The 16,078-nt window shown below is 41.3% G+C and overlaps 1 protein-coding gene and 1 long non-coding RNA gene across 5 annotated transcripts in view; one reads left to right on the top strand and one right to left on the bottom strand.

Moving 5' to 3' along the window:
• The window catches only part of ino80 (INO80 complex ATPase subunit), a 38,169-nt gene that overhangs the window by 942 nt on the left and 21,149 nt on the right, over positions 1 to 16,078 (top strand). For 2 of the 4 annotated variants that reach the window (XM_061052376.1, XM_061052378.1), the window contains exons 2-27: positions 818 to 882; positions 1,262 to 1,453; positions 1,640 to 1,800; positions 1,946 to 2,013; positions 2,220 to 2,366; positions 2,478 to 2,598; positions 2,736 to 2,941; positions 3,045 to 3,098; positions 3,301 to 3,504; positions 3,618 to 3,822; positions 4,018 to 4,085; positions 4,194 to 4,415; positions 4,625 to 4,705; positions 5,458 to 5,553; positions 6,374 to 6,433; positions 6,738 to 6,880; positions 7,581 to 7,665; positions 7,751 to 7,868; positions 8,057 to 8,142; positions 10,275 to 10,442; positions 10,725 to 10,858; positions 11,165 to 11,232; positions 11,350 to 11,443; positions 11,754 to 11,973; positions 14,827 to 14,967; positions 15,651 to 15,876. In XM_061052376.1, coding sequence (XP_060908359.1) covers positions 1,302 to 1,453; positions 1,640 to 1,800; positions 1,946 to 2,013; positions 2,220 to 2,366; positions 2,478 to 2,598; positions 2,736 to 2,941; positions 3,045 to 3,098; positions 3,301 to 3,504; positions 3,618 to 3,822; positions 4,018 to 4,085; positions 4,194 to 4,415; positions 4,625 to 4,705; positions 5,458 to 5,553; positions 6,374 to 6,433; positions 6,738 to 6,880; positions 7,581 to 7,665; positions 7,751 to 7,868; positions 8,057 to 8,142; positions 10,275 to 10,442; positions 10,725 to 10,858; positions 11,165 to 11,232; positions 11,350 to 11,443; positions 11,754 to 11,973; positions 14,827 to 14,967; positions 15,651 to 15,876 — 3,328 coding nt within the window. In that variant the 5' untranslated portion in view covers positions 818 to 882; positions 1,262 to 1,301. Of the gene's footprint in view, positions 1 to 817; positions 883 to 1,261; positions 1,454 to 1,639; positions 1,807 to 1,945; positions 2,014 to 2,219; positions 2,367 to 2,477; positions 2,599 to 2,735; positions 2,942 to 3,044; positions 3,099 to 3,300; positions 3,505 to 3,617; positions 3,823 to 4,017; positions 4,086 to 4,193; positions 4,416 to 4,624; positions 4,706 to 5,457; positions 5,554 to 6,373; positions 6,434 to 6,737; positions 6,881 to 7,580; positions 7,666 to 7,750; positions 7,869 to 8,056; positions 8,143 to 10,274; positions 10,443 to 10,724; positions 10,859 to 11,164; positions 11,233 to 11,349; positions 11,444 to 11,753; positions 11,974 to 14,826; positions 14,968 to 15,650; positions 15,877 to 16,078 lie in introns of all 4 variants that reach the window. The other 2 variants (XM_061052375.1, XM_061052377.1) reach the window with 1 other exon arrangement.
• LOC132985159 (uncharacterized) lies at positions 10,568 to 13,831 on the bottom strand. Its single transcript, XR_009675025.1, has 2 exons — positions 13,312 to 13,831; positions 10,568 to 13,186 (listed from the first exon to the last, which is right to left on the bottom strand). It is a non-coding gene; the product is annotated as an uncharacterized LOC132985159 (long non-coding RNA).

Below are 16,078 nucleotides of genomic sequence, written 5' to 3'. Positions count from 1 at the left end.
TACAATACCATCTTCACTGTCAATACAAGCACTCAAAAAAATGAAAAGATATCTTAAACAGTATACGAATGCAAGTTTAAGTCCCATTAAAAGTAAACTTTGAAAATTAAACTGTTTTTTTGTTCATCCTCTACAATAGGGCTGGGCAATATGGACCAAAACTCATGTCTCGATATTGTTTATCTGAATGGCGATACTGGATATATATCGATATGTATTTTATTAACAGTGAAAACGTGGAAAAATAAACTACCTTTGTTTGTGAATTTAAACAGTAATATTATAAAATAAAAATGTTCCTTAAATACAATAAAAGAGAGAGAGAGGAGGAGCAGGGTTAAGAGGGACAGACAGTCATCATCATTGAGATGAGAAAAAGGTGACCTGGCACCTCTATGATGTTATTTTAATGCAACTTAAACTATATTGATATTAACGATATTGTCTTACCCTTTATCTTGTTTGAAAATATATCGATGTATCTTAAAAACTCAATATATTTCCCAGCCCTACCTCTACGTACCTTTTGTCTCTAGTAAATAGTAAAGTTTCCATGTGCATCTTAAACATGGAGGTAAATCATATACATGTTTTTCACAGTAGTGTTGCATGACCTGTCATTTCCTTTATTATTATAACTTAAGAAAATATGTATATATTTTATAAATCAAATAGCCTACACATGTGTAATACTCAGATTTCCATATTGCACAATAAAATAAACTCCTTGAAACAAAACACATGTTAAAGACCACTTACTGTAATTTTCTTATTATTATGTCTAGCAGTGTATAACTGCGGGTTTCTTATTTTGTAGGGGTATTATCCTTTGTAGAAACTTTCATCTTGGAATAAAGAACAATGGCATCCCTTACTGAGAAGGTAGGTCAGCTGTTTATGTTGTTTTTTGTCGTTCTTATGTTGGTTCAATACTCGTACTCAGAAACACTCGTCTGATATTTTGACTTAATTACCTTTTTTTTGTTACTTGGACATTATTTGAGTTGTAAACAGTGATTGAATGGTGAATAACCAGACTAGAACAGACTAGAAGGAGAGTAACGCCTACATCTTTCAAAAAAAGATCCTGTAAGATGTATCAAACTTCATACCTTCAGTTCCTGCCAAGATTTAGGTGAATTGCAATCTAAGAGCGGAGCCTTACCCATCCCACAGTAAGCTGTGTCCTGTGCTGCTTTTTCTGACCTTGAGACATAAGCCTATCCCTTTTTTTTTCTTCTATTCACTTCTCTCTCTCCAGTAAAAGTTGCTGCCCTGCTGGGCAGAGCTGTCTGTGCTGCATGGCGTCGGGGCAGGGTGGCCGACTGGAGGTTGGATCATCGGGGAGCTCCGGCCTAGCCAAACCTCTTTACCTGCAGCGCTTGGAAAGATCCCTGAGGTTGGACAGTTTTCTGCGCCAGACTGCCGTCGTCTTCAACCGAGACATAACCAGGTACTGTCAGAGTAGAGTTGGAAAGGGCAATACTATTTCAATTTTAGACTTTGGATTATTCCCATTTCGGACTAGTGACACCAGATGTTGTGATTTAAAGACAGCTCATGTTTGGATATAGTCTAGTGCTTTACATTCAGTTGTTGCTATAGGCAAAGGGTTGACTGAAATCTTCACATGTTCCAGTGATGATAGTGATGACAGTGATGACAGCGATGGTGAATTGGGGTCAGGGCTTTCCTTGGACCCCTCTACTCAGCATACAGCGATGACAGTGAAGACTGAGCCATGTGAGGAAAGGGATGAGTTGTCAGAGGGGAAGCCCCTCAACGGCATTCTGCTGCAAGGTAAAGGTAAGATCCATACAGACACACTGTTATTCACAGATTACTACTCACTACTGAAGTGCATCACCCCCTTCAGGGTTATTTAACTGTTCAGGGAAGATTTCTTTCCTGCACATTTATCCTACGAGGATTTCTCTCTCCACAGACCAAAAGGCAGACAAAGCTAGTTTTTACAATTTCTCCAAGCTCAAGAAGAACAGGAAATGGCTGAAGGTACTTTTTTTTTTTTTACAAATCTTCTCCCTTGTACTACATATTAGAGTATTCAGGCGGTTGCAATACACAATACAAACAATCACATTGTTAAGAACGTTCCACTGCTTTGCTATTTCTACCTACTTTCTTAGGCAACATATATACCTTCATACAGTATACATCAACTCCCTTTGAGCTCATGCCTCTTCCTCTGTCTCCCGCAGAATATCCTGCTGAGTGACGACACCACAGACTCGGACACGGACTCAGATGACTCTGACTTCTGTTTGTCTCGAGAGGAGCTGCATGACATGCTAAGGCTACATCGCTTCACCAGGCAGCATCAGAGCAAGTTTCACTCTGACCGAGAGGTAAAGAACACACACACAGTGCGTCGTGATAACAACAATATGCTTCACATATGTTGAAGTCATATCATCATTATTATTATTGTTTATATATTTTTGTGCTTTTCCCTACAGCTTCATCAATATCAGTATTATAGCACCGGTCTCCTTTCCACTCATGACTCCTTCTATGAGCAACAGCGCCACCTTCTGGGCCCGAAGAAGAAGAAAATCAAAGATGAGAAGAAATTTAAAGGTAAAGTCACAAAAAATATGTCAGAAATCTGTTAAGGAATTATTTTTTCAATGTCAAGAGGCAAAAATGAAGAAAAAAAAAACTGGAATAGAAAACAGGATCTCACGCTGATGATTTTTTTTTTTTTTTTTTTGCAGCCAAACTAAAAAAGGTGAAGAAAAAGAAGAAACGTGGCGAGGGAGACTTTCTGGATGAAGGGCGCCCTTATGTCACCAAGATCTTTGCAAAGTTTTCCCATGATGCTCCAGTGCCTGTGGTGAAAAAGAAACATCTCACCATTGAGCAGCTGAACGCACGAAGACGTAAAGTCTGGCTAACCATCGCTAAAAAGGAGATCCCCAAGGTTAGTGTGCTCTTCAATAAAAACAGATGGTATTTTGGAAAGTGTCCAGTGCCATGTTTTGTGGTTATTACTCATAATTATTCCATGTACGCCTTTAATGCAGACTTTCAAGCAGAAGACCTCTGCAAAGAACTTGGTGTTAACCAATGCTAAAAAGGTAAGCTAAGTGGACTCACTATAATGACTTTTTAAAGGTTTTTATCCATAAATACTTAAGATAATGTTGTCAAATATACTTGCTTTGGTACACATTCTTCTGTTACTGGTAGTTTTATGACTCTAGTTCTTAATTGTCTATTATTATTCAAATATAAATCATAGATTAAGCCCAACATTGATGCTCTGTATTATTTTCTCAGTTGGCTCATCAGTGCATGAGAGAGGTACGGCGGGCGGCTATCCAGGCCCAGAAGAACTGCAAGGAGACATTACCCCGAGCTCGCCGCCTCACCAAGGAGATGATGCTCTACTGGAAGAAGTATGACAAAGTAGAAAAGGAGCACAGGAAGAGGGCAGAGAAGGAGGCGCTGGAGCAACGCAAACTAGACGAAGAGATGAGAGAGGTAAGTGGAACGGAAATGACGGTGTTTGAAAAAAAAGTTTTTAATTGCGTTTTTACTTCTCGGATCAAGATGTAAAAAGTAATTTGTTTTTCCTTCCACGTTATCTTTCGCAGGCAAAGCGTCAGCAGCGTAAACTGAATTTCCTCATCACACAGACTGAGCTGTATGCTCATTTCATGAGCGGGAAAGCAAGCATTGGGGGCCCAGAGGGAGACACGGCTCAGGAGGAAATTCTGAGTAAGCTGGAAGACAAAGCAGCGCAGAGACAAATTGACATCGGAGGAGGAGTGATGGTCAACATGGGACCGGAGGACTACGGTATGCTTACTCTGTTACTGGAGCAGTTGGCTTACAATTGGTACTGAAGTCCCCTTTGAGTGACAAAATAAATGCAAAATGTACCAGTTGTGATCATATTTATTTGCATATTTGAGTGCTCACGTCTGGGAATTGAATGTGTTAAGATATCAGAATCTTCTGCTTTATTCACTAGTTCAGTATGTGTCATTTCAGATAGTGAACACTACAAGTCGCAGGCCTTGAGGAATGCCAAAGAAGCTTACCTGATTCATCAAGAGAGAGTAAGTGGATGCAATCACACCCTCGAAGTTGCCGCTCGACCTGCACGTACACTTAAAAAAAAAAAACCCTGTCTGTACTCTGTTAATGTCTACGATCTCCCTGTGCAGACGCGCATGTTTGATGAGGAGGCTAAGGACAGTCGCTGTGCATCGCTGCACACAGCTAGTTGTGCCCCTTCAGGTGCCGGCTCTGGGTTTGGAGAGAGCTACAGCCTTGCCAACCCATCCATCCATGCGGGTGAAGAGATTCCTCAGCCCACAATCTTCAATGGCAAACTCAAGGGTTACCAACTCAAGGGCATGAACTGGCTGGCCAACCTCTATGAGCAGGTACAAACATCTGTGTGCTGCATGACATAGTCTGGATTTGTAGATTTGTTTTGATTGTGTTTATGAATGATGGTAATATTTCATTGTTTCTGTATTTTTTATATTGCTGTACAGCTTTGCATATTCCATTATCGTGTGTGTGTGTGGTTTTTTTTTCAGACACATTGAATGATTTGTTTCGTCCTTTGTGTTCTTCTCTCTCTTTGCAGGGGATCAATGGAATCCTGGCAGACGAGATGGGCTTGGGGAAAACGGTCCAGAGTATCGCCCTATTGGCACATCTGGCAGAGGTAAGAGAGTTTCTTTCCCACACAAACTTCTAAAATAGAATAGAATAGAATAGAATGACTTTATTGATCCCAAACTGGGAAATTGTGGCGTTACAGCAGCAGGTTATCCAACACACAATATGAGTAAAAAACACAATGTTAGCAAATCTAAACACAATATAATATTAAATACAAAGTAAATAAGCACTAAAAATATGAAAACTAAGAATGGGAATATATACAACCAGGATTTAACTAAGCATTACTAGTCTTAAATAGGAAGATTAAATGTACATGTGCAAAAACAGAGTCGTAAATGGACAGTATTGACATAGGGAGATGTGCAATCAGTGATACTATAAGTTAAAGTGCATGAGTGTAGACATGAACTTGAGGGCAGGGATAATATGTAAATTTAAACATGTGCAGAACAGATCAATGCCATTTTTAATTGTCTCGTTTGCAAATTTACAACACATTAAACAGCTAGCGTCTTTGAGTAGCTGCATCCTTGAAAGATAACTCGTATGATTTGCTTCATTCTTGCAAGTAGTTGACATGGGAACTCTTTAGATCTCTTATGACACACAGGATAAAGAGAGTTTAATGATGTGGAATTCTGTGCTTTTCAGTGTTGAACTACCCACTGACAAGAAGATTCATGCTCTCTTCCACCACAGCCTCCTGTTTATGACTGCTCAAACATACTCACACACACAGAAAAAGCGTGTTGCAGCATCTGACAAACTTTTCTATTGTCTGTTCGTGTACAGAGAGACAACATCTGGGGCCCATTCCTCATCATCTCTCCTGCGTCCACTCTCAACAACTGGCACCAGGAGTTCACCCGCTTTGTGCCTAAATTCAAGGTGAGAATCCAAAACGACGCTGATGAGTGAGTAAGCTGACAGAAACGCTTGTATTAAACCCGATGCTGTGTTTCCGTTTTGTAGACATTCTTTAAACAATCTCCTGTAGAATTGATGGCTAAAAGCTGCAATCATATCCACGACTGTGCACTAGGGGGCAGTGTTGCACTAGCATAGCCCGTGAGAACACAACTCCAAAGCTTTTAATACTTTTATTGTTGTGGCTTTCCTTGCAAAGTGTTCTTCCTGTTTCCATTTATCAAACATATCAACATGTTGGCTATGGTTGTACTGACACACACACACACACACACACACACACACACACACACACACACACACACACACTATTCTATACTCTACATAACTCCTTCTTGTGTTCAACTATGCCTGTTTGCTCCTCAAGTTTGACCATAAATCTCTCTCAGACAGTCTGCGTTGCTAATGAGCTGTGAAAAGAGCCTATTACAAAAATTGAAGATAAGCTTCCTGAACACTCAAAAGCAACACTGACTGGAAACAATGGAATACCAGCGTCTGATGAGTGATGTAATGATGTGCAAATCTTTTCACATTACATTTCACATCAACAACTCAGCGACAGAGGCAGTGATTCATACATGATGCTATGTTTGAATGCCTCCTCTGGGGAACATCACCGCAGCTCTGTTTTTGTTACGACGCTCAGTGTGAATTTTAAAGTGTTATAGAAAAGTTTGTGTTCAGGCTTCAAGGTGAAATGGACTCGCACAGAAGGGATCACGTTAATGTTGCTGATCGTCGGGCCAATGGACTTTTTCCATTTTTTTTTTCCCCCCAGGTGTTGCCGTATTGGGGGAATCCTCATGATCGCAAAGTGATCAGGAAATTTTGGAGCCAGGTAAGAAAGAGATGCTGAGGATGACACACATGATACATTAAAAATAAAGTCAAAAAGGAACATTAAATAGAAAAGTAAATACAGTTTCTTGGTAAGGTTGTACAAAGGTAAACGAAAAAAAAACAAGTAAAACAAAAACACAACTTTTTGTCACGTTATAAAGACATTAATCAGTGCCTCTCCACTTATTATTAATATCATCCGTGGTACATTTAATGACTAATTATTTATTCAGTCACATGATTATTTAGGCAGCTTCTGTCTTCCAAAATAACTTTGTCTCTGTGTTTGATCTGTTCAACAGAAAACCCTTTACACACAAAACGCACCTTTCCATGTTGTGATCACGAGCTACCAGCTTGTTGTTCAGGACGTCAAGTACTTTCAGAGGGTCAAGTGGCAGTACATGGTTCTGGACGAGGCCCAGGCACTGAAGAGCAGCAGCAGGTAAAACAATAACATGGATGTTGCTGTGTGACGACTCTCTTTAATGTGGTCTCTAATCAAATCATGCATTTTGAATCCCGTATGTTAAATGTTCATTCATCTTTCCAAGTATTATTCAAGAAAGCATAATCTGAGTATCAAAATAACTCTATTTTTTTCTCTTCCTGTCAAATGTTTCAAATGCCTGATGATGACTCACCCTGCACTCAGGGGCGTTTTACTAATTTTTCCATCATTTAAAAACCTTTGTTAATGCTTACAATCCAGTCAAATGCATCCCAACGTTATGTCACATCTTATGTCTTTTTTTAGCCTTTATCAGGTAGGACATTTGAAAAGAGGCAGGGGAATGTTGGGAGGAGAGAGTGGGGGGTGGGGGTGACATTCAGCAAAAGGTCCCCACGGCCGCTGTGATAAGGACTAAAGCCTCTGTACATGGGGAGAGCAACATAACCGCTAGGCAACTACTGCCCATAAAGACCCGATTCAATTGAATTTATAGAATAGATATATGTTGAGAAGCACTTCATCTTAGTTTAAGATGTTGACTACAGTAGTTGTGTGATCAAAGGTATGGGGTTGTTCCCAGAGTCATTTTGAGATTTTAAAGTTGGCCACAGCATTTTTAAGTTTAGGAATGTTTTTTTTTTTCATAGAAGAAATGATGATGAACTAATGTTGCTTTGTGTCTCTGTTTCAGTGTTCGTTGGAAGATCCTGCTGCAGTTTCAGTGTCGAAACAGATTGCTGCTCACCGGGACACCCATCCAGAACACCATGGCTGAGGTGAGAAACATGTGTTTGCGTGTGTGTGTGTGTTTGCGTTGATGTGAGCTTGACAGAACTGACGTGTGTTTTCTCTGCCCCTCAGCTGTGGGCCCTGCTGCACTTCATCATGCCCACACTGTTCGATTCCCATGACGAGTTTAACGAGTGGTTCTCCAAGGACATCGAGAGCCACGCTGAAAACAAGTCTGCCATCGACGAGAGTGAGTTCAACTTTTCTCAGATGCCTTTTTTTCCCAGTGTTTTTGTTCATATTTTCCAGCCAATAATACATCATGGTTTTTGTAGGGAAATTCTATCTTTTTGGTGCCAGCATTGAAATTTTATCTCTGCTCACTGTTGCATGTAATTTGCTCTGTAACTTAATAATTGTTTGATGTTTTCTTTTCAGACCAACTTTCCCGACTTCACATGATCCTGAAGCCTTTCATGCTGAGGAGAATCAAGAAGGATGTGGAAAACGAGCTCTCAGACAAGGTAAGGGAGGAAAAAATGTTCCTCTGTGTTTGCAGAACCAAGCTTTTCTTCTTGGGCATTTAAACGCACAAAAAAAAGTCTCACTAAAGTGATGTGAATCCTCACTCTTCTCAGGAGAAGCAGCCTGTACATCATTATGATTCTGCTGAACGATTGCACAAAGTTGTAAAATTCCACAGTTTATTAAATGTATCTAATACAAAATATGCATCATATTTAGTCCATAACGTGCAGCTCTCATTCTTTCCTCTCCTGTGTGAGCATACACCCTTCCTCCGTTTGCCCACCTTGTACACCTCATTAACACACACAGCACTGTAATCAGCTTGTGAGTGATGCTCGTGCTGGCAGATCCTCTTGACAGATGTTGGACTCGAGGTCTCTGCCTGTCACACACATCGCACACATACTCACTCACTCACACACACACACACACTGTGGGAGGCTCCGTACGCGGCGTCAGAGGAATGGCAGAGTTCACGGCTCCCACACATCTGTCTTTGTCTCTCTCCCCTCCTCACACCCACACTGCCAGTCCACTTCCTCTCCTCCTGCACTCTTTCTTGTTGCTTTCTCTTGTTTTGTCTGCACGTTGAAGCCAACAGCAGACCAGGGGAGTTCACTTGTGGTTCATGGTTAGGTTCTTTATGGCTTGCTATTGTTGGGTTTCAATGTTTTCATCAAACAAGAAAAGAGATAGACGCAGACATTTCGACGTGTTTTTAAAGACTGTAGGTCAGGCTGGACATGAATTCTGCACCTATAAATTCTTACTTGTTGAGCCCATGTGACATGTTTGAATGGAGGAATAACATGCCAGTAATGCTGAATCATTTGTCTTTACTGTGGCCTCATTTATTACAGAATCAATCTTTTTCACTAGGTTCCACTTGCTGCATTTTTATGGAATATTCTCACAAAACCTTTGGTCACTTTTCATTCTGAAGTGCAGGCAAATGGAGACATTTTATTGTTTCTTAGTATTTCTATGTTCTCTTTACGATTGAATCTGTTTATGAGCTGAGTATTAGCATCAGTGGATACTCGCCCTGTCGACAGATATGGGCATTTTTGAAAATTTGGCACTAACTGTAGCAGATACATAACTGTCGCCTTAGATCAATTTAAGGATGGCAAGCCATGGTTAGCGTACTGTCAGGTTTTTGCTTTTGGAAACAAAACATACTTTGTGTGGAAAAACACAACCCCCCCCCCCCCCCCCCCCCCAACCCCTTTGTCTTTGTTTCAGTAGTTGTGACGTCTGCTGTAGATTCATTGTCAGTCTTACGTTTACCTGAAATTATCCATGCTTAGCTTAGACTTTAAACTTTATTGTCACAGTGCTTATTTTTCACAGCACTGTTACTGTCCACCAGAGAACATACATACACAAAACACAGAGTAAAACACAACCAGGGTTAGACAACAGCCAAGAGTTCCCACTCTGGCCTGTTCAGCGAGGCCTTTTGTTCAGGGCAGTTATTACTTGCATTGCAAAACCGTATGAATTATGTTTATTTAGCCTTGCCCCCTCCCCCCCATCCTAACTTTGACCCCCACCGCCTAGGGTGAACGGGTCCCACTTAGGGAGCCACTGGGTTCATTTATTTGTTTTTTAAATAGGGGTTTTTGTTGTGCAGTTAAGTATTGAAAATAGCATCATACAGTCTGTTTTATATAAAGTCAGCTGAAGAGGTTTTTGAAGCAGTTATTTTTCAAAACAAATATTTTAATATGAAAGATGGTTAAATTAAAGGCTGTTTTACCTTTGAATTTGTGCTGACTCAGAGATAGTGTGATGAATAACTTCAACAATGTTCACTAGTGTTTTATGATGTTGTTTAAAAGTGGTCCCTGTCTTAACAATTAAAATCAAACGAGCAACACGAATTGATCAAAGAAAAACATTGATAACAGAATCATCTAGTGCCTTTTTTTATTTTATTTTCAACATTGGTAAAGGTATCGGAGCTGATTCTCTTAATCTGTGCATCCTTAGTTCTCATCATTCAGTTTGAAGAAGACACACATAAAGGCTCTTCTTAATACAATTTCACTGAGAGAGACAACATACTATCTGTTTATCTGGATGTGACCTAGACGTCGCTTTCTTTTTTCCTCTCCTCCTGCAGATCGAGATCCTGACCTACTGCCAGCTGACGTCTCGGCAGAGGTTGCTCTACCAGGCTCTGAGAAACAAGATCTCCATCGAGGATCTGCTGCAGTCCTCCATGGGCACGTCCCAACAGTCCCACAGCACCACCTCCTCCCTCATGAACCTGGTCATGCAGTTCAGGAAGGTATAAAAAAACAGAATGAGATGCAACTAGAAGAGCTTTGAATATTTTGTCAAATGTTGCAACCAGGATGATTAATGAGAGTTATTTCTGTTAAGGATTTGAGGCTATTTTTAAGTATCACATTATCAAAACTCGACTTTCAAGGGAATTTTAATGTTCCAATACTAATAACAGGCCTACATTTTATTGGTGGTGATTCAATTTGAGACGTACAATCACACACACAAGGAATTGGCGTAAGAAGCAAAATCAGTGTTTTCTCTGTTTTGTGCGTTTGTGTAGGTGTGCAACCACCCCGACTTGTTCGAGCGCCAGGAAACTCGCTCTCCTTTCCACATGTACATCAAGCCCTACATCATGTCGAAGTTTCTGTACCGGCACGGCCTCATCCACGCACACAACCAGGCCAAAAACAAGTAAGCTCTCCTACAAAGATACACACACACACTGTGCCTGAAATCCAATGAAAATAGGTCCATCATAATGTCCACAGTCCTTGTTTTGAGAGGGTTAGGTTTAACATTGAAATGATTGAGTTAAACACTAGTAAAATAGTTCTTGTGGATATTTGCTGATTTTGGAGTTACACAGGGCTATTATCTCAATTAGAGCTGTTAGCAACATAAATGTGGCTCTCACTGGCATTAAGTGAAAATCCAAATTCTTCTTCTTTCTCTCAAAGTCTCTTATGTAACCCTGTCTGTCTCTCCCTTCCTCTTCAGATTACTTCAAGTGTTGCTGTCTCCCTTTTCTCCAAGTCACATTCAGCAGTCTCTTTTTCACAGAAAAGGTGAGGACATTTTCTTAAGCGTAAATAAACAAGGAGCTCTGAGACGGTCATTTTTATTTGACATGCAGATCTGATGTTTCATTCATTCCTGTTCCTATTCTACTTCGACTCTTCCAGGTGATGACAAAGGAAGCTGCTTCTCTTTCCTGCGCTTCATCGACGTGTCACCGGCAGAGATGTCCAGTCTCATGTTGCAAGGCACCTTAGTGAGGTGGGATCTAAGGTCCCATTGTGGGATCTGTTACTATCCTTGTCTTTGTTCCAAATAAGTCCGTGAAGTGTCTGGGGTAGTAAAAAAAAAAAGAGAATTTCCTTCAGCAGAAAGTCCAGATGTCCAAAATGTCCCTTAGAAAGACACCACATGTGCAGCAGCTCTTTTGTCATCTTTGCACTCTGAAAGCTTTATCACTATATAATGGCAATCTTTTAACAATAGTTATGCTAATAGTAGGAATCTCCAGAATATTCTTTTTGAAAAATGTAATCATGTTTTCCTGCTTCCCTTCTTTTTCCTCTCTTAGATGGTTAGCCCTTTTTCTCTCCCTCAAATCGGCATATCGGCTCCACTACCAACGTCTGTTCGGCCTTGAAGAAGAGGGTCAGGCGGAAACCGGAGACTCGGAGGGGGACAGAGGAAGGTCACCGCCCAGGAATCAAAAGTGTTTGTCTCGCAAGGACCTTATTCTGTGGCCTAACAGACCCACAAGTTTCCCCAACACGCACACAAGCTCAGTCCTACAGGTATGAAAACACACACGACCTTCTATGTGCACAAACCCCCTGTAGTAGCCATCTGCTGTAAATGTGGGTCCTCCACTAGTGAGCCATGTGCCGCTGAGGATGCTGAACATTTCCCCCTGCGCTATCAGTTAGTTGTTTGGCCACACAGCGTGCTCTCTGCCCCCTCCCCGGGCTTCCTCTCCCTCCTCTGGGATCCAGGGTGCAACCCAATCCCACTGAAGGCCAGTGACCCAGCAACACTGTCCTCCCTCCCTTCTGTGAGTCTGTAGGGTCTGTGCAGACCGGCGACTCTCTATGCATCTTCTGTTCGAGGACAAAATTATGTTTACAAGAAAAGAAAACAGGAGCCTATGAATTCAAGGCCAAGAAACAATGACTGCATTTCAAAAAATATATATTTTAAAGTCATCCTTCCAACTTCCAGCGTCCTTATCTGACGCACAAACACACACATTATAAACAGCCATTTAAACCACACATTTTCCCTACTTCTTAAAGATAATGTGTGGTATAAAACCAGTTTGGCTGTTCTGTCAGCACCTATTAGAGGCTATAATACGTGGTTCTAAGTGCACTAACAGTTGTAACAGAAGCTGGATGGAAGAGGCTGTGTGATCTGGAAATGAGTATAGTACATTGTTGATGTTCCTATTCTGGCTGTGGACAACTGTAGCACACCACAGTTCTTCTTAACTGCATTCAGAGTCTTTAATTTATTTTGGATTCTGCTGCTCGGAACAGAAGGGTTACACATGTTTCCTCAGTTTCTTTTGTCTTTTGTATTATTTGGCACTATGGGAACCCTAATGTTGGTCCGGAAGAGATGAAACAAAGAATTGATGCCAGCTCAGATAAATAAATCTGAACATGATGATGATCATGAACAGCCTGCAGATGCTAGGTCACTGCGGCAACAGAGGTTTTAGTCATTCTGCTGAGGGAAAAAGGGAAAAAGAAAACGGATACAACATTCCGTTCAATTGTTCACACACTGAACAGCTACCACCTTGCAGATATGTATCGAATTGCCAACCTCTACCAAATGTCACTTAACTTGTTGGGTGGAAAGTCCTCTGGAGAAAAAGGCTGTGGGGGTAATTCCATCCTCCTCTTCCTCCTCTTGGCCTCATCGCTTAGTCAGGCAGCTGCCTCGCATCTTAGGTTCCCCCCTGGAGCGGCATCAGGAGCGGAAGAAGCAGAAAAATCCAAGAAGCTAGTTAAAAATGCCAGAGACAAGAGAGAAACATTCAGACACCCGGGGACTCAAATACTGGATGTATATAACGTACGACCACGCTGACCCCAGACTCCCACCGCAGCTTCTCGAAAGTCACTCACCCCCACACAGTTTAGAGCAACTTCTTTCAACTGCTCATTTTTCTTTTGAAGCTGCGTGAAGCTGGCACTCAGCACGGCTTCTCTCCGCTTGGCTCATCTCTCTTTCTCTCTGGCTGTGTACTTAACAGTATGTTCACTGTTGCCTTCAGCTATCCTGCTGCTCCTGTTGAGGGATTGAGAGAACAAGGCAATGCTGAAGACCTCCTTTTCCTCATACAGCTTTGGGGCTCTGCTTCAAATGGGCTGCCTGCCCCTCTTCATACTTCTGTCCCTCTGTCGAAACCCAAATCGAACTCATGTACACGTTTTTTTCATTTCTGATATTCGTAATCAGTTGTACTTTACCTGTCATAATATAAGATTAATAGGTGTTTTGGTATATATGAATGAGTGATTATTTTCCTCCTATCTCTGTTTAATTTATTATTTTTTCCATTCGAAGTCAACCTGTCTTCTTTGCCATCTGTGTATCCTGCATCTTCAACGACAGTACATCACTACACTCTCTTTAGCTCCCACACAGTAGGCCACCCACACATTAGGGAACATTGATTCCATATTTGCATTTGCTTCATCGTTTCCCTACAAAGTGAAAAAAACTCTAAAAAAAAGAAATGTATAATTTTTGGAACAATTTCTCCCAAAAATGTGGCTTATAAATCAGAAACATTTCCTTTCTCACATAGGGATGTAACACTGTTCAATCAGTCCAAAGTGGAGAAAAATCAAATAGTCTCTCCTTAATGATATAAACCTTTGAACTCCAAAAAAAAAAAAGTATCTGTGGCAGATCATTGCTGCTGTTTGAAGCAGATATTGACTTGTTAAGTAGAGAAATGAGTAGCTGCTTACTCATGGTGAAGACGATCGGAGCCTGGGTAGAAGAAAGGATGTGATTTTATCATCTCTACCATTAGGTGGCACTGTGTATCCATCATATAGTGCAGTCACACACTATACATACACATTCACAGAACTTAAGTAAATATGACCTTTGACATTTCCCTCTGCATTATACTTAAATAATTCATCGAATGCTCTTCAGGATCAGACTTTCTTCAATATATATGTATGTTTAATGTCCGTCTGGCTGAAGAAGAAAAGTAGTCATGATTAGACGGGAATTCAAAGTATGCACTAAAAATCCTAGAAGCTGCATAATCATACATTTGCTGAAACAATTTTAGCATTTGGTTTGAATTTTAAATCCCATGTTAGGCATGTGGCCAATGAAACTTAAATATACTGTCAGAGCAGTTTAAAGTGCTACACTCAGTAACCTCTGAAGGAACTCAGCTTGTTCAACATCAGTTACTTTGATGCTGATTGTTCAAATTAACTATAATTGAATAAAGGTATATTTCCATGAATCCCATTCAAACCAGCAATCAGTTCAGCAGAAAACATGCTTTAGAAATAAACATCACTTTAGCACATTTTTACCACTAACATATAATTACTGCCCTGCTGATGTTTGGTCAGTAATGTGGATTTCTTTGCGTGTGTGTGTTTCAGGAGCTGGTGTTCACAGCCTTAAGGTCCGGCATCGTCGGACACACAGACGTGATTATCCACAGTCGAAGCTCTGCCACCTCCTCGGTACGACCCTGCCAGCTCACACCGCCACCCAAGTTCCTGCTAGCTGCCACACCCAGGGTATGTCTGTCTGTCTGTCTGTATATATTTGAGCAGCAAGTGGCCCAAAAGTTCTTCTTGCAAATCCCCTGTGTGTGTTTTTTTTAATGGACAGTGTGTGTGATTGCTGGCCTTTGTAAGACATACAAGCATTTGGGTGGTCGTGGAAAGGGAAGAGGGAACCGCGTGCACATTGCCTTTGTAGGTCTTCAACAATGAAAATCTCCAATCTGCAAAGTGTTGGTGTTTTGTTTTCTGTGTGTGTGTGTGTGTGTGTGTGTGTGACTGTGTGTGGTTGGGGTGTGGGGTGACCACTGTGGTTTCCAGTTGCATTTAAAACAAACAGAGGCTCTAAAAAAAGGGCTTCTAACTCAGGGCCACCAGTTCTTAAGCTTCCTCTTGCCCTCCTCCTATACAAACACACACACATACACACACACACCCGTAGTCCCTGCTGATTCAGTGAAAACAGCCCATGCAGTATTTTTGTACAGATCTCTCGATATTTTTCTGTCATGTGTTTTCATTTAATTGATCAAAAACAGCAAAATGCAAACAAAATAAAAACATTTTTTTAGACAACACTAAATGTTCGGCTTTGAAAACAACAAACATCTCAGCATAAAGTCTTGCATTTCTCTGCCACACAATATTCTTTCATTTCAAATATGAAAAAAACCCTATCTTCTCTTTTGGTTTCCTAGGTGACAGCAGTTCCCATGGAGCGTTATTGTGACGACCGCAGTGCAGAGTACGAGTGGCGGGTGACACGCTGCGGTGGGGGCACCATCTTCAAACAGTGTTTCCTTTACGGCTCCCCTGAACTCGCTTCGGAATGGCAGGCTAGAGCCAACTCCTTCCACCCACAATGCCCTGGGGGTGTGATGGCCATGTACCCTCGACACGGATGGTCCTTCATACGGATACCTGGTAGGAGCTCAGTGTTTCTGATGTCCTTGTTGGAGGGTTTTTGTTATACTTCTGTGTCTGTTGCAGTGTCTCCATTGGACAGATTTGTTACTCTGCTTTCGCTCTATAGACTGTAAAAAAATGGACAACATGAAAGCTCCCCAAAAGTGAAGCCAAAACATTTAGCGCCCCCCCCCCCCCCCCCCCCCCCCCCCCCCCTGCT

The sequence above is a fragment of the Labrus mixtus genome, chromosome 12 (genome assembly GCF_963584025.1).
Source record: "Labrus mixtus chromosome 12, fLabMix1.1, whole genome shotgun sequence".
Taxonomy (NCBI): domain Eukaryota; kingdom Metazoa; phylum Chordata; class Actinopteri; order Labriformes; family Labridae; genus Labrus; species Labrus mixtus.
Note: the sequence above shows the minus strand (reverse complement) of the source record. Positions and strands in the feature narration are given on the sequence as shown.